Source organism: Armigeres subalbatus, chromosome 2 (assembly GCF_024139115.2).
Source record: "Armigeres subalbatus isolate Guangzhou_Male chromosome 2, GZ_Asu_2, whole genome shotgun sequence".
NCBI classification, from domain to species: domain Eukaryota; kingdom Metazoa; phylum Arthropoda; class Insecta; order Diptera; family Culicidae; genus Armigeres; species Armigeres subalbatus.
The window spans coordinates 167,922,004-167,940,476 of NC_085140.1; the positions used below are offsets into that span (position 1 = coordinate 167,922,004).

At 40.5% G+C, this 18,473-nt stretch overlaps 1 protein-coding gene across 1 annotated transcript; it reads right to left on the reverse strand.

Moving 5' to 3' along the window:
• Positions 1-972: 972 nt before the first annotated feature.
• Positions 973-3,958, reverse strand: LOC134209365 (uncharacterized). The gene is made up of 2 exons (XM_062685352.1): positions 2,896-3,958; positions 973-2,741 (listed from the first exon to the last, which is right to left on the reverse strand). Exons 1-2 carry the CDS (start codon positions 3,956-3,958, stop codon positions 973-975), a joined length of 2,832 nt encoding a protein of 943 aa, XP_062541336.1.
• Between the last annotated feature and the right edge of the window lie 14,515 nt (positions 3,959-18,473).

Sequence of the window (18,473 nt, forward strand, 5' to 3'; positions counted from 1 at the left end):
GATTCGACTGGGATCATCTTCCGGATGGCAAGAGCTATGGAGCTCTACGAAACAAAAAGGCAGAGACAGAACAAAAAAAAAACTTTAAAGAAAGAAAAAAAAAACAAAATATTAGATTTTGATGTCAGAAGCAAAAAGAAAACTATAAATGGCCTGCATATAGACAACATCACGATCTCCCAAAACACCTCGAACTTCCCTGAAGGGTTGTTTACCTCGGGCCACAAGGGTATTGTTACGAAGACGGTCACGTTTCGGACTCTTAACCAGCAAACTCGTTATTGCTTTGAGTAGGCTTTAAGCTGAAATTGTTATTTATTGTAATTTCTTTTTGCATGATTAATTTTAAGCTAACTTACATTTGTTGTCTTCTACGTTAACTGTCCGTCTACTTGTAACAAAGGTAATTCGTGGTTGTGAATGTTAAGTATTACAATTAAGATCAAATTCATAATTTTAAGCATCAAAGTACTTACTTGTAATATTAGGAACAAATTCTAGTTTACCACTTTAGAATATAAGATTTTAGGATAACTTTAACTTTAGAATAATTGTTTTAGGTTTAGCGAATCGAATCTTCTCTCTTGACTATTATTCTTCGTATTGGATAGCTATTTCTGCCAATCATTTCCCGTGACGTTTACTCTTGACGTTGTCAGTTTATCATTCGCTTGGTTGATTTCAGGGATGAGCTAAACGGTTTTAGCCGATGGCGAGGGGTCTTGAATCGTTGCGCACATACCCGGACCCGTATTGCTTGAAGTTCTGTCTTCAGCCATACAATCTCCATCTAGCACGTCCAAGACCGCCAGCTTAGTTACAGGACGAAGAAATACGCCTGCCTTCGATTTCACATCCGCGCTCCGTATGCGCCCCTCTTTTCCAAGGTTCACCTTCACAACTTCTCCTCGTTCCCAGCTGTTCCTTCTTGCCTCATCCACCACTATCACCAAATCTCCCACTCGTACGGGCTTAGTTTCCCGAACCACTTCGACTGCCTTGCAATGACCGGTAGATACTCGGTAACCCATCTTGTCCAAAACGGTCCAGCATTACGCGCACATGGTTCCAGTTGGCACGAAGCGTGGACTTCACGTCGACCGGATTAGCGACTGGCTGGCATACTCCATTCGAGCTAAGAAGCAGGAAATGATTAGGTGTCAGCGCTTCACTCTCTGCGGAATCCAAGGGTAGATATGTAAGCGGCCGTGTGTTTACGATGGATTCAGCTTCTGTCAATGCGGTTTGAAAGGTTTCATCATCAGGGTTTCTCGATGTCTCCATGGCTGCCAATGCCAGTTTCACTGAGCGTACTAACCGCTCCCATATACCTCCCATATGAGGAGCATAAGGCGGATTCATCTTCCACTGTGTGGCTGCGTTTGTGAAGGTTGAAGCCAACTCTTGATTCAGCTTTCGAATTTCTTCGCGCAACTCCTTCCTTGCTCCTTGGAAATTTAGTCCTTGATCAGAGTATATCTCCAACGGTGCACCACGGCGAGCTATAAACCGACGAATGGCAAGTTTGCATGATTCGGTCGACAACGTAAAGGCTACCTCAAGGTGAATTGCCCTTGTTGTGAGGCAGGTAAATAATGCTGCCCATCTCTTCACGTTCGTGCGCCCTACTCGTACAGTTACGGGACCGAAGTAGTCCAACCCGGTAAAAGTGAACGCCCTGATATAGGGAGTTAAACGTGCTTCCGGGAGAGGGCTCATCCGAGGTGGTCGTGGAACTGCTTTGCGTACCTTACACAATGTACAGGACTTCGCTACTTTCCCCACAGCTACTCTTATCTCCGACACATGGAATCGTTGCCTGAGCTCATTCACGATGGTTTCATTGTTTGCGTGTGCCAACTTTCGGTGATATCCGTCGATAATCAGCATTGTTACGTAGTGGTCTTTCGGTAGTATCACCGGAAATTTTGCGTCATCTGCTACTGCGGGAGCTGCACCAATTCGCCCGTCCTTGCGGATCAATCCATCTGCTCCGATGAAAGGATTCAACTTGTAGATACGGCTTTTCTTCTCGATTTGTTTCGGATGATGCGACGAATCTTTCTGCAGCGCTTCAAGCACAGCAAATTCTTGCGGGTAGACCTCAAGTTGAACCAATTTCAACACCATAATCTCTGCTTCCTGCAACTCTTTACTGCAAAGATTCTTTGAAGTCAGGCACGGCAAGTTGTTTCTCTTTCCAAGACAGTTATTTAGGAATCGTCGAACATATCCCATGGCTTGCAACAATCGTTCCCATTTGGAAAAGCGCTCAAACTGCACCGTTCCGGTTACGCTGCATCGATGGATCGTTATTATATTCCGCATTTCTTCTGCTGTGCTCCATTCTTCTTCCTTATGACCTGGCCATTCTGCTTCATCTTGGTAGAGAAACGATGGTCCACGAAGCCACCGGGATTCTTCCGAGGCATCTGGACCATTACCCCATTTTGTTGCTTCGTCGGAAACATTCCATTTTGAGGGTACTTTCCTCCAATCGTTTACGTCGGTGGATTCCAAAATCTCTCCTACCCTGAACGCCACAAACTGGTGGAACCTTCGTTGATCCGCTCTGAGCCAGGCTAACACGGTGTTAGAATCAGTCCACAGTATTTTCCTTTTTATCCGCAGGGTATGACTTGACGCAATTGTCTTCATCAACCTTGTACCGATTACAGCTGCTTGGAGCTCAAGCCTTGGCACTGACAGTTGCTTAAGGGGCGCCACTTTGGTTTTGGACGCTACAAGAGTACACCGAACGGTTCCACGGTCCACAATCCGAAAATAAGCAGCTGCAGCGTAAGCAGCCATACTTGCATCTACAAAAACGTGCAATTCTAGTGTTTTCAAGGCTTCTGGACCATATCCGGGAAAATAACATCTTTGTATTCGTACTTGCTCCAGGCTGTGTAGTGCCCGTACCCAACGACTCCACGACGCAAACAGTAACTCTGGAATTTTGTCGTCCCAAGTGCTGCCGGATCCAAACTTCTTGAACAAGAATTTTTCCGTGTATCACAAAGTTAGCTACCAATCCAAGAGGGTCGAAAATACTCATAACCAGGCTCAACAACTCTCTTTTGGTGGGATACGTATTCCCGTCCAGCAACCTCTTCAGATTTTCGCGGAACTGTATTGCGAACGTAAAGATGTCTTCGTGCGGCAACCAACTCAACCCCAATACTCTCTCAGTCCCAACGTTCTTGCCCATCACGAAATTTTTCGGAGTTTCTGACGGTTTTTCTCCGATTTGCTTCAACACATCCACACTATTGGACAACCAGTGTCGGAGTTCAAATCCGGCGTGTTGATGTAACGTTTTGACTTCTCTTGCAAGCTCCACTGCTTCGTAGACGCTATCGACACTATCGAGATAGTCGTCCACATAGTGGTTCTCCAAAACCGCGGTTGCAGCTCGAGGAAACTCTCTGGACAATTCAACTGCATTTCTATTCTTCGCAAACTGCGCAGAACTTGGGGAGCACGTAGCTCCAAATATGGCGACGTCCATAACAAACACTTCCGTTTGCTCCGACGGATTTTTCCGCCACAGAAATCGTTGTGCCTGACGATCCTCCGGTCTGATAATCACTTGGTGGAACATCTCCTTGATATCCGCATTGATGGCCACCTCCCTCTGTCTAAATCGACAAAGTACCGTTGGTAAGGACTGTAGAAAATCCGGCCCTTTCAGCAGAACGGAATTCAGCGAAACTCCTTTTACCGTTGCTGCAGCGTCCCAGACAACTCGAACCTTTTCCGGCTTTTTAGGGTTTACTACTACACCCAATGGTAGATACCATGTCTGATTTTGCACGGTATCTTTCAACTCCCGTTCTGTTGCTTTATGGGTGTAACCCTTGGACAGATAGTCATCAATTTGTTCCCTCACCTTGTCGTACAACGTTGGGTCCTTTGATAGTCGTCTTTCAAGGCACTGCAACCTCCGCTCCGCCATTGGTTTGCTGTCCGGAAACTCCCCGAGCAGCACAAGTCAGGCAAAAATGGTTGCAGCAACTTGATTGTGACTAAATCTGGTCACATATGAGTTGCAGTAACCCATGTGGAACATGTGTGCTGCTAGGGTCCACCAAGTCTTACCTCCACAACAGCCTAGCTAGAAACTTTTCCGACTCGGCCCGAAGAGTTGTATCCTCCAATATTTTTCCGGTGCCAGTTTTCACTAGGTGATTCCACCATTTCGTTTGATCCTACTCCAAAACCTTCGACAGTGGAAAAGGATTTGAGGAGCTCCTGAAGGTCTTCATTCGTTGACCGATTGCATGCGTGCAGTACTCGGTGGACCAGTTTTAAATCCGATTCTCCAGACCTTCCGTACAGCAGCCATCCTAGACGAGTTTTCGCCGCCACAGGTTGACTTCCGCTTCCTTCACGAAGCTTCAACGTCGTCTTCAGCTTGGTGTTGTCCAGTCCAATTAATATTCCCGGAGTAGCATCATCATAACTTGCGATTGGGAGTCCTTTCAAATAAGGGAATTTTGTTTGAAGTTCTTCGAAGTCAATTGTTTGTCGTGGCAGATCTAAACTAGAGACAGTGTGGACATCTTTCATCATAAAACGATTGCCGTTGTTACCGGAAATCTCCAGCATCACTCTTCTTGATTCTTCTTCAGTACGCCTCACACCATTAGTCCACTGCATACAGAGAGGAAACACAGCTCCAGTGACCCCAAGTTTCTTGGCAATGGAGTCTTCTAATAACGTTGAATCCGAACCGCCATCCAAGAAGGCAAAGGTATGCACCGATTTCCCATTGGCGTGAAGACTGACCGGAATGACGCGAAACAGGACTCTGTGCTGCATATGTTGATGCACCGTTACTACCCCTGTAGTCGAATTTGATACATTCTCACTCGAGCCATTTCCGACGTTTGGATTGCCAGGATGGAGGTATTTGTGGTGATTTTGTTGGCATCCATTTGTCCCACAACCAGCAGCCTTGCATGGCCACTTTCCATGAGGGTATAGACAACGTTTGCACAGATGTGCATCTTGCACGGCCTTCCAGCGTTCACCAAGTGTTTTCGCCTTGAAGATCGGACATTCTTTTGGTTTGTGCCCATGTACTTGACACACTGCACAGGGGCGCACTTTAGGAGGATCCGTTGACTTTGAATCCATCACACTTTTACCCCTACCAGTGACCTTTTCGGGATGACGTTGATCATTCCGACCACAAGATTCGAACGAACGGAATTGACGAACGCCTTCCCTTTCTGTCGGTCCGCCTTGGTACTTTCTGTAACCCCACTCGATACACTGCTAGCTGCACTGATGATGACGTTCATGTAATTTGCAAACGCTCGAAGATCTGCTACCGCTATTGACTGCTTATGCATCGCCCACCCCAATTTGATATTGGCCGGCAGTTTGTCGACCAGCTCTTGGAGCAGAATCGGGTTGGCCAAATGCATTTGCTGCCCAGTTGACACTAGATGTGCACAGAGATTGCGAACTACCAAACCAAAGTTTACCAGAGAATCAAGTTTTTCTGGTTTCGGCGTTGGGGTACTCCTGACATCGTTTAACAGCGTGTTAATGATGATATCAGGACGGCCATACAATGTGCTTAGTGTCGACATAATATCACCCACGTTCGAAGGGTGTAGCAAAAAGCTGTTCACTGCTTTTCTTGCTTCACCTTTCAAACTGCGTTGCAAACGGAGGAGATTTTCTGCTTCGGTGTACCCGCACATCTGCGTTGAAGTATTGTAGCTACTCCAAAACAGGGGCCATTCCGCAGGATTGCCTCCGAACACTGGAAGCTCTTTTGGGACCACATGACGAGCTGCAAGCTGCTGAGCATTTGGACCCAGTTGTAAGTCCGGGTGCGCGGACGTAAACGACACTGCAGGCGCGTACGCATTCGATTGAACACCACTTATTGACGGTGGAATTTGATAAAATTGGGGAATTGTATTCGGAATAATTGGCACCTGATTCCCTGACTGTCCTATGTACCCACCCGAAGATGACATTGGCAAATAACTAGCTATATTATCTTGCATTTGGGGAATCTGATTATCTCCAACTAACCATTGATTTTGAACATAGTTTCGGTACATATTTGGCAAATTAGCAATCCCATAACCACTACCTACCCCCATTGGAGCTTGTACATGCTGACTGGCAGATGAAACATTCTCTTTCCACCAAGATTCATACTGGTCATACGGGTCGAAATTGAAGTAGCATTTACCTGAGAGCACATCGGTTGTGTGTTTGCGTATTGTACCTCAGCTGGACGTCGACCGCTAGACGAACTCGTTGGTGTTGAGTGGTGTGTTGGTGGTTGCCACATCGATGATATACCACTCGCTGGTAAACAAGACGGTGCGGCAGTGTGCGATACGATGGGCCGGCACGACGATGTTGATGTTACCGATGATATACCTTGCGCTTGTGGTGTGTAGGTTGCTAACGACGACTGTGGCAGAAATGAGTTCCCGTATGATGGCATGAAACTGACCGGCTGTGTAGTGGTCAGTGACGGCAACGAAAACGAAACCATCGACGCTGTTGTTGGTGAAATCACAAACATATTGTGTGCATCGACCGACGCAGAGGGTTTAGGAAACTGTTGCACGCTCGCCACCGTTGTGACTATTGGCATCACATTGTTCCCTTGCATGGTACTCTGTGCTATAGGTGGTCGTTGTGTAGTAGGATGCGAGATCGAGGCGTTTGCAGAATGGGATAATGGCAACGAAAGAGTAGCTAACATACTCGAAGTGACCGCAGAAGCTGAATGTGGATTCACTTGGCCTACTTCTTCAATAGTTGCTGTTGCCGTTCCTGGGGCAGAACTCGTGATTGGTTTCAGCTGCGATGTGAGTCCAGTGGGTTTGTTTCCAGAATTGGCACTCATGGTCACAGCCGGGTTACGGGTGATCCAATCCTCAACTTTCTCCGCTCCACGGTTACAACGGCTACGAACACTAACTGCATCTCCATCGTCATCCGATTGGGTATGAAGCAGGTCGTACTTTCGTTGGATGTATTCCTTGTCCAAGGCAAACATCTCCCCGATGGCCATGTCTCTTCGTTCTGGTTCCAAACGCAACGTCATCTCTTGAAAAGCTTGTTCCTGCTTTCCTCGCTCTGCCTGCAACTTCTCCTGTAGCCGCTTCTCCTCGGCTGGCCGTTCCACTTTCAACTGTATGTGTGCTTCCCACATACTGTAGTCGATACTGTAGAGGCTGGAGGATCGGCAACAACACACGCTGTGCATCTAAAGCTTCGGTCCTCATCTTCGATGCTGTCGTTCACGCAGACGCATCTGAAGTGGAACCAGCGATTGCATCCGTCGCACTGGACCATCTTGCGATCTGCATGGTTTGGTTCGTTACACACGATGCATTGATTTTGTCCATCAGAACGATCGTGTGTGTCGGCGGCCGCTGGATCACCACTAGACATGGTTATGTTTTCCACGCCGAACGATACAAACAAATCTTAAAGATTTTGTTACGAAGACGGTCACGTTTCGGACTCTTAACCAGCAAACTCGTTATTGCTTTGAGTAGGCTTTAAGCTGAAATTGTTATTTATTGTAATTTCTTTTTGCATGATTAATTTTAAGCTAACTTACATTTGTTGTCTTCTACGTTAACTGTCCGTCTACTTGTAACAAAGGTAATTCGTGGTTGTGAATGTCCCTATTCAGATCAAATTCATAATTTTAAGCATCAAAGTACTTACTTGTAATATTAGGAACAAATTCTAGTTTACCACTTTAGAATATAAGATTTTAGGATAACTTTAACTTTAGAATAATTGTTTTAGGTTTAGCGAATCTAATCTTCTCTCTTGACTATTATTCTTCGTATTGGATAGCTATTTCTGCCAATCATTTCCCGTGACGTTTACTCTTGACGTTGTCAGTTTATCATTCGCCCGGTTGATTTCAGGGATGAGCTAAACGGTTTTAGCCGATGGCGAGGGGTCTTGAATCGTTGTGCACAGGTATCCAATAATAGCTCTCTGGAGGCGTCATTTTCCGAGCAGGACCAAACTACGTGATCGATGTCATCATAATCGGCTCCGCACCTACACAAGTTGCTATCGACAAGGTTTATTCTGTACAGATGTGCGTTTAGTGAATAGTGATTAGATATAAGTCTCGACATCACGCGAATGAAGCCTCGACTTAAGTCCTCACCTCTGAACCACGCTCGCCCAGAAACTTTTGGAACTATGGAAAATAGCCACCGTCCAAGTTCGTTGTGTGTCCAATTTCTTTGCCAACTTTGAAGAGTACTCTGACGGACTAATGGGAAAAACTCGTTGCTCGAGTATTGTCTATCATAAACTTCACCTTCCTGTGCGCCCACCTTTGCCAGCGAGTCTGCCTTCTCATTGCCGTAGATTGAGCAGTGAGATGGGACCCAAACAAAGGTAATCTTGAATGATCTTTCGACCAAAACACGCATCTGCTCTCTTATGTTTGTAAGAAAGTAAGATGCGTGTAACAGGTTTCATCGACCGGAGTGCCTCGATAGAACTAAGACTATCCGAGAAGATGAAATAATGGTCTACGGGTTGATTGGAAATTATCCCCAAAGCGAAGTTAATTGCTGCCAGCTCAGCAACATAAACCGAACACGGTTCCTGAAGTTTTCGGAAGGTGGTTGAAGTTACATTGAAAACACCGAAGCCAGTGGATCCGTTAATGCGAGAACCATCAGTGAAATATCTGTTGTTGTAATTGACATGTTCATATTTTTCTGAAAAAAGGGAGGGAATAGATATTCGTCGAAGATGATCTGGTATTCCTTGAATAGCGTGTTTCATGGACAGATCGTATTCAATTGAGGAACTGTCGTTGGTGTAGTGAATTCGAGGTGGATTATAACACGGAAGACAAACCTGTCATAATGACAGGTGACAGGTGAAAACATTCCACTAAAAAGCTCAAAATAATTTTCTTATCACGGAAGACAAAGATCTGATGAAATGTAGTTGAGATAGACTCTAAGGCTAAGGAATCTTGAACGACAAGACAGTTCAAACATTTTATCGAAGTTAGCTAAGACAAATGCGTTACTTGTTTCACATTTGATGAGTATTCTGAGTGAGAGCTCCCAGTAACGGTGCTTTAAAGGAGTGACTCCGGCAAGCACCTCCAGGCTCATGTTATGCGTTGAATGCATACAGCCAAGGGCAATACGCAAACAACGATACTGAATCCGTTCCAATTTGATCAGGTGGCAATCAGCTGCTGAGAGGAAGCAGAAAGAGCCATACTCTAAAACAGAGAGAATAGTCGTTCTATAGAGTTTGATGAGGACTTCCGGGTGAGCGCCCCACCATGATCCGGAGATAGAACGTAGAAAATGGATCCTTTTCCGGCATTTTTGTATCAAATACTCAAAATGGAGTTTCCAAGTACATTTAGAATCAAACACGACCCCAAGGTATTTAGAAGATAAAGATTGGTTGATGTCATCATTCAACAGTTTTAGTTTCAGTTGAGCTGGGTACCGCTTCCTAGTAAACACAACCAACTGAGTTTTTTGCGGTGAAAACTCGATCCCTAAATGTCTGGCCCAAACAGTCAGATTATCTAGGGTACTTTGCAATGGTCCTTGCAAGACAGCTGCACATGGACCTCTTAGAGAGAACACGGCATCATCTGCAAGTTGTCTGAGCGTGCATTGTCCTTCCAAACAATTATCAATATCTTTAACACATAAATTATAAAGCAAGGGACTTAAACATGATCCTTGGCCCATGTAGCTATTTCTGTCAGAGTGCCGAGTGGGAAGTTCGTATGATTTTCTGACAACAAATTGTACAAAAAATTATTCAAAATAACGGGTAATCCACAACTGTGCAGATTGTCTGACAGTACTTCTATGGAAACTGAATCAAAAGCGCCCTTAATATCCAAGAATACTGAAGCCAATTGCTCCTTGTGCGCAAAGGCCATCTGAATATCTGAAGAGAGCAACGCTAGACAATCGTTTATTCCTTTACCTTTTCGAAAACCAAACTGAGTATTTGAGAGTAATGCATTTTGTTCGACCCAATGGTTGACTCTTGAAAGGATCATTTTTTCCAATAACTTTCTCATGCATGATAGCATGGCAATCGGTCGGTATGAATTATGATTAGACGCTGGTTTCCCAGGCTTTTGAATAGCTATTACTTTTACCTTTCGCCATTCAGGTGGCACAATGTTGTACTCCATGAAACAGTTGTACAGGTCAAGTAATCGTCTTTTTGCGATATCTGGGAGGTTTTTAAGAAGATTGAATTTGATGTTATCGCATCCCGGAGCAGAGTTATTCGATGAAAGAAGAGACATAGAAAGTTCCAGCATTGTGAATGGTCCACCCAAAGAACCGGGATCAGTGACTGATTCTCGAAATAGTGATTCTGCTAGTACGGAATCTGGGCAGACCTTTTATGCTAAGTTGAATATCCATCGATTGGAGTATTCTTCACTCTCATTGGTGGAAATGCGGTTCCGCATGTTGCGAGTCGTTTTCCATAGTGCTGTCATTGAGGTTTCTCGTGATAGTCCCTCGACAAAACGTCGCCAGTAGCTACGTTTATTTGCCGTGAGAAGATTTTTGAGTTTTCTTTTGAGCCTCAAATACTCTTCAAAAAGCTCGGACTTTCCGTGTTTACTGAAGGCCTTGAAGGCATCAGATTTCTCAGAATACAACTTAGTACATTCATCATCCCATCCAGGAGTGGCTGGTCTTCTGATGACAGATGTACTTGGAACGCGTCGTTTCTGAGCTTCTAGTGCGCTTTTTTGAATCAACTCAATAAGGAATCGATATTCATCCAAAGGTGGAAGAGTATCAGTTGAGTCAATACCAATTTTTACCGCCGATGCAAATTTTTGCCAGTCAATGTTCTTCGTGAGATCGAAAGGAACATTAACTGGCTCAGATTTTTGATAGCCACTCTTAATTGTGGTGACTATCGGCATATGGTCACTACCATGGGGATCTTGAATTACTTTCCACGTGCAATCTAATGATAGTGAATTTGAACATAAAGACAGATCAATACGGATTTGTTGACCATTTGGTCCTATTCGAGTTACTTCACCAGTGTTCAAAATATTCAAATTGAAATCGTCACACAAATCATAGAAAATAGGCGCTCTATAATCGTCATACGTTTCGCCCCATCCAATACCATGTGCGTTCATATCACCCAATATCAATACTGGAGATGATAGGAGGGAGACTGCGCTCCAAAAATGTCGACGATTAATAGAGGCATTTGGAGGAATGTACACTGAAGTTATGCAAAGATCTTTATTCTTCACATTTACTTGGCATGCGACGATTTCTAAGCCGGGAACAGTCGGAATGGAAGTTCTGTAGAAGGAGCAGCATTTTTCGATCCCCAAAAGAACGCCACCATAATGATCATCCCGATCTTGGCGAATAATATTAAAATCGTGGAAGTTGATTTCATCTTCAGAAGAAAGCCATGTTTCACAAAGTGCAAATATATCGCAATCGTGTTTGCGAATCAAAAACTTGAACACGTCTAATTTATTTTACAGGCTATGACAGTTCCACTGCAGCACAGTGATTGTATCTTGGGTATTTGCCGTATTATCCATCGAAAGATACAATTCCTGCAAGAAGGGGCCATGAAACAGTCAATTGCTTCAGATAACTTTCCACTGTTGGTATAAAAAGGTCAATGATAGGCCTCAATGAATTCGGAATATTGAATAAATTCAAAAAACGGTCCACAAGGTCCTTAAAGGAGATCAATCCTCGCTTGGACGGAATACTCTTACTAGAAGTGCGAATTACTTTTTTTCTTTCTTTGATTCTCCTAGCCGGATGTTTCTTCGAAACATCGGATTTTGGCAATGGCGGGAATGTCTTACTGCAACTAGGATCAAAAGAAGCAGTAGGGACAGGTTGCTTCGGGATTTTAAATAAACCCCCATACAGGACTTACTCAACTTTACTCGAGATTTGTGCATGATAAATTATTATATTAGGTTTATGGTAGGAAACTGTAATGAAGAAAATTTATTCAGCCGTTTTCGAATTATGCGGATACGAACACAGACCATTTCATTTATATATATATATATATATATATATATATATATATATATATATATATATATATACCTATACAGATAATAAACAAATATTTCCCGAAAAAAAATACGAAACTTTTTAGGAACTTCCACTGGAAATTCTTCGGAAATCCAAGAAAATTTTTGTCAACATTTCGACGGAAATTTTTTCAGATCTTCAATGAGAAATTGTAAGGGATGTCCAATTTCCACGGATTTTTTTTGGAAATAATTTGAATTTCACATTGGATATTCTAAACAAAAAATCCAATGAGAATTGTGATTTGTTTTTTTTTTGTATTTGTAATTGAAAATCTTCGGTGTTTTCTATATAAATTCGATGGAAAATTGTTCAAATGTTGACTGAAGTTTTTCCTGACTTCCACTGGAAATTGTCTTAAATTTCTACTAGAAATTCTTTAAAACTTTAAAACGGAATTCAGAAGATTCTTTTTTCTCTGGGAATTCTTAGAAGTTTCCTCTGGATTTTTTTTTTCTGAATTTGTTCTGAAAATTCTAAGAAATTTCCACTGGATTTTTTTCGCATTGTTACGGGAAATTGTTCCAATATTTTCACTATAAATGCTTTGGAAATGATTCCGTGTCAAATTCTTTGGACTTTCAACCATGTTCTGATAAATTTACAAACAAATCTGTCAAATTGCCACAAATCTCCAAAATTGCCCATAGTCAACATATTAGTTCTGCTTGTAATCTACTTGTCATCTAAATTCTGGCGAGTGCGAGATTTCTCTTGTTTCGGACCGCAGAACGATCGTTCGATCTGCCGAAATATTGTATTCTGCATTGCGCGGCCGGTAATAAAGTTAATCAGTTCAGTGCGTGATTTCTCGTGTTTCAGATTCTCCAGTAAGCAGAGCAACCGACCGGTCGTCGAAATTTAGTTACGCTTTGTGCGGAAAGCAAAGCGATCGGCCGGTCACCGAAATTTTGTTCTGCTTTGTGCAGGTGAGTAAGTTAATCAGAAAGTGAAAATTTGGTTAGCATCTGATAATTAAAATATTTAGCGTTTTTCGATTGGTTTTGTTTTAAATCAAACTACACGCTATACACGGCAGACCGTTTACCAAAACGAACCCTGCCACACTCCCTACCCCATATATCCAACATCCAAGTGATTTCTCGTGGAAGTGCAGATGACTCCAAGATTTTTTTATGTACAGGTTATCCGACTTGTCAATATCCCCAACTCAGCCATCTTGGATTTTTGTATGGAATTTATGCTCGTTTGTTTACGTTTTGCACTGAAAATGTATGTTTCCCCCCCGCGCTGGTTATTCCCATCTACTGACGAAGTCGGATAACCTGTACATAAAAGAAATCTTGGATGACTCGTCGGATTCTATCAAAGCGAGTATCACGTTAACAATTTCCTACCTATTCCTTAATTGACCTGCATTCGGGCACGGCCGGCGCTGGTATTGCTTATTTTTGGGTCACCAGTTCTTACACATTGAAGATGATGTTAGTCTCAAATTTCATCTGTTGGTTCTCTGGTGTAATTACAGCTGGCCTGGCAATAACTGAGTAGCAACCGTGGGCGGTCAATCATGCTCATGCTCATGCTTGATATCTAATAACAAGTTCTGCATCTACTCTTCACGATACATACATAAAACACTCAAATGCACGACGTTATTCGTTGAAATTAACATTTTAAAGTCTGACTAAATTAGCCCTATAGTAGACCCCCTGGGGGTCCATATAGGAAATTGCTTCCCCATAGTCGACACTTCATTTGATATTCATGTTCCTAGAAACATCTTCGGGTATTTTTTTTATACTCCAGGAATACCTCGAGAATATTTTTCAGAAAGCTTTTTCCTGTTCTTTTTTATCATCTAGGTGTTATCTGAAAAATTAAACCAAAAATTCCGACGAGCAATCCTCCAGACATTTTTTTTTCGTAAAAACCTCATAAATTCCTTTGAAAAAAACTTGAGGATTTCCTTTGAAAATGTTTTTCTTTCGGACAATCCATTCCTTCGGAAGTTCCATTCCTTCTGATTTTTTTAAAATTTTCTCCAGGAATTGCTTCAAAAATTCGAGAACGATCTAAAATCTAGGAAACTCCGAAAAATGTTTTTAAAGGAATTTCAGAAAGAATTCCTGAAGGAAATTCAAACTTTCATAAATTCCCCCAATGCCTCCAAGAGATTTTTTGAAAATCTCATTAGAATTTTTTTGGAAATTTCTTTAAAAATTATATCGAAATTTAATTCGGGAATTCTTTCGGAAAATCCTTTACGATTTACTTCGACTTTTTTCTAAATAATTCCTGTTTTTCTTAAGAATCCATTTGTAAATTATTTCAGGAATTCTTTTGAAATTATGCCAGTTGAAATTTCTTAAGAGATTACGAAATGAATTTTTGTAGGATTTTTAAAAGAAATTTTGAAATGAATTTTTAATCGAAATTTTTGAAAAAAAAATTGGATGGATTTTCTGAAGTAATATCTGATTTTTTTTTAAGTTTTATTAAAGTGTTTTTTAATCTACAGATTAAGTTCAACGCCGAATATCCGATAAAATTCTCAAAGGAAACCCCGAAAGAGTTAAAACAATTCCGTAAGGAAATTGAGAGGCCCTCCTTAGCCGTGCGGTAAGACGCGCGGCTACAAAGCAAGACCGGTCTAGGCAACTTTCGGATTGGAAATTGTCTCGACGATTGTATGACACCCATTTGCCAGAATGGACCATATGCCAGAAAGCCATTCCCCAGAATAGACCATTTGCCAGAATGTAATTTGCCAGAATGCACCATTCCCCAGAAATAGTAAAACTGGAAATTCCAATTATTATTGATGGCTAAGGAATAGAAAAAAATTATATAAAGAAGGTAATTTTGCATAACGTGGATTTGGCATTATTTATTAATAAAGGGATTTGCGATATAATTAATTTTCATAAAAGGGATTATTCAACATATTAAACAATTTTCAGAAAGGTGGATACTATTTATCAAAAAAAAAACATATTTGTCTAATACAAACAAACTGTTAACGAATGGATATCATTTTTCTTCGTCTCATTCCAGACGCAGACTTCATTTCAAAAATTAAATCATATCTACAATTGGATAATATCATTTAAAGTCATACAAGACGCCATTTAATTCCATTGAAGAAGTTATATCTACAAGTCTAAGCAAAATGTCTAAAAGAAAGAAATCATATCCACAATTGACATATGAGCGATTCCAAGCAACAGCATCAAAATTTAAGAAAATTTTTAATTCATGATTTTCTATTGAGTTGAAACTTTGCACAGTTTTTCAATTTCATCTAAATCGTCATTTTCGATATCAAATCTTCATATTGAGTCACGACTAACTTTTCAAAAGGGTGTATGTGAAAATGGTTCAAAATATTTAAAAGCTGCACAGCAAAAACGGAATGTTCGATTGTTATGATTTTTCAGCAAAGTTAGACAACTAAATGGTGATTCTTAAGAAAATGTGCACAGTAAAAAAAAAAATTTTTGCCTTTAAAAATATCATTTTGTCACAAAAACTCAAATATCTCAAAACCCTATCTTTTTCGAACGTAATTTTTTAGGAAAACGGTCCATTATATTAGCTATCTACCATAAAAATTTGGTGATGGTAAACTAATAAACAAAAAAGTTATGACATTTCAAACATTTCACAATTTTCACATATAGTAAACAAAAAAATTTCCGTGTATTTTTTTCAAGAATCGCAGTTTGATGCTGATTTTATTGTTAAGGGCCTTGCGTGAGTTAAACAAGTTGTTTGTATGATATTCCATATTTATGTATTCATCGATATTATGTATATTATATGTATAAATATTATATGTATAAATAAATAAAAATGAATTAATATTATCCTAAGTATTAAATTAAATGTGGCAGTTACACAATGTTGTTATAGAAACTAAGAGTTTTGGGTTTGAATTTTGGTATGGGTTATGATATTATGAAAACAGTTTATTAATACTTATTTTTTATTTATTTTTATTCAAATTTTTTAAGATATCGAACACTTTTGAATTATTATCAGCACAGTTTGAGTATAGGTTTGCTTTAATTTTATTTTCCGACAATGGAATGAAACAGTGAAATTTTTGGGTTCCTTGGATCGTTTTCGCGTTATTAAATTGCTCGCTGAGCTCTGAAGCCTTTATTTCGTACTCTTCAGTAGTAGTAAAACAAAATGATAATTTGGTTAAATCTTTTCTTTTCTACGATTTGCCCAATCAAAAGTTCTTTCGCAGTTTTAATTGGATGCTCACGTTCTTTGGCTAAACTTGCTCTTGTGGCCATGCGCTTTATTGTTCCTCCAATAGCATCACAAGGACCTTTGCCATGTGATGTAGCAAAAAATGCCATTCTGCATCAATTCCGTACATTGATTTAAATTGACATAGGCTCGAAAAATTCTTACGATTTTTGTACTGCGACGCTGCTCCATCAGACATGAAATATATCTTTTGACTTCTTTATGCTTATCAACGCGTAAAAAGTTAATCATTTTTCAATGAACAAGTTTACGGATACTGAATCGTGTCTTAAATCTTCGGAAATTATAATAAAACTTAAGTGTTCAATTTGCGTACTTCCATTAAAATAAATAACGAATGGATGAATTGTAGCTTGTTGTACGTTCCAGTGATGGGACTGCACTTCATCTTGCAATACAAAGCTGTAATTTTCAGAAAAATCACAAATGACTAAAAATTCACCATTTTGTAATGTATTTTTCGTATTTTTAAAAAGCTGGATTGTTCTGTTTTAATGAAATCGTGAGGGATTAAACTTTCTAATTTCAAGCAAAAATATGACACAAACTCATCTACAGGTTTTACAATAGTTTCTATGTCACACCTATCCGTGGTCACCCATTGCTCAAATGATAACTGATCAATATATTCTTCTTCAAACTCAGCGAATAAAGTATTTTCCAATGATGAAGAATCTGGACAATCCGAACAAGATCGTAGATAGCAATTTGATGTTGTATTTTCACACAAAAGACTACCAGTTAACATTTTAATATCCTTTGTTGAATTGATTCTTTTCAAACTATGTAAAATAAGATTAATATTCTCATGGGTTGTGCACACACACATTATGTGTTCCTGAATTGGAAAGAAGCTTGCATTGCCTTGGCCGAAGGCTTGCAAATGAGGAAAAACCTACTTTATTATTATTGTGAATTTCCTTGAAGCGTGTGTACGCTTCTTTCAAAGTCGTCATCATTAATCGTTTTTGGATTGCTTGACGCTTTCCATCTTTTTACTGATACATAATCTTTTGACCAGGCATAGCTCGACTTACTTCATCATCTTCAAAATATTGAACTACTATTTCTTTTGTCTCATCTGTTAATGCAGTACTAGACCTAGTATTTTTGGTTGAAAGACAGTTATTCTTCAATTGTTTTGCCTCTTTTACTGTATTTCTATTGGTTTTGAACTCATCAATGGCATCCTGAATAGACCACGAACTTGGCAGCATCGACAAAATCAATAATTTTTCTTTCCTTGTCGTGGCTGCATTCGAGAACCTTTCCTTCATATTTATAATTACCTCATCGTAGTCTGTATTTTCCACATCATCAGGTCCTAATTTGAAGAGGTTTCTTCGTACAGCTTCGTTTATTTCACGGTATTTTTCTCCGGGTAATAAACGTAGTCCATCTTACTCCATTTAATCGGAGTCACTTTTATCCCAGCTATGCCCTCGTTAAAGCGTTCGATGTTGACCTTTTGGATACACTCATCTTCCGATTGATTTGTTGAAACAGATTTCGCTGATGGTACGGTGGCAAGGCTCTCAGCACTTAATACTTCTGGTAATTCCTCAGTTGTTGTCGATACATCTGGCAATTCCTCAGTTGCTGTCGTTTTCGAACTTCCTGCGCTCTGCTCAACCGATGATAGGGTTTCTTACCCCATTCCCGGCCTAACATGCGTACGACTGCTTTATTTAATTGATATTTTTGACAGGAAGCAACTTTTCCTGAATTTTGTGGGCTGTATAATACTGCATTGGGGTTCACTTCTGCTTAAAAAATAGCTATTCGTGCTAAATATCGTTCAAAAAAGCTTTTATTTCATTTAAAGTAACGAGGTGCAGCACTCATTTCGGTCATAGCGATTCCCATTCCGGCATACAAAAAACCAGTTCCCGGCCTAAGCAAAATTTCACTCAATCTCTCAACATTTTACTCTCATTCTCTCTCGGGACGGTAGAAAATGCGACGTAAACAAAAATATGCACGTTCCACGACAACAAGATGCCAGATGGTATTATTCATAATCATTTTTATTTGGTTGAGAAGATATATCTACTCATTCAAATTTTTTCCAAATACTTAAAAACAATATGTTTTTCA

Excerpts from the sequence above, each read along its gene's own strand:
- LOC134209365 (XM_062685352.1), bottom strand. The coding sequence starts at position 3,958 with ATGGCGGAGCGGAGGTTGCAGTGCCTTGAAAGACGACTATCAAAGGAC. Across the intron at positions 2,742-2,895 it reads CACTACACAGCCTGGAGCAA|CGTCCAAAACCAAAGTGGCG; the intron begins GTACGAATACAA and ends GTACTCTTGTAG.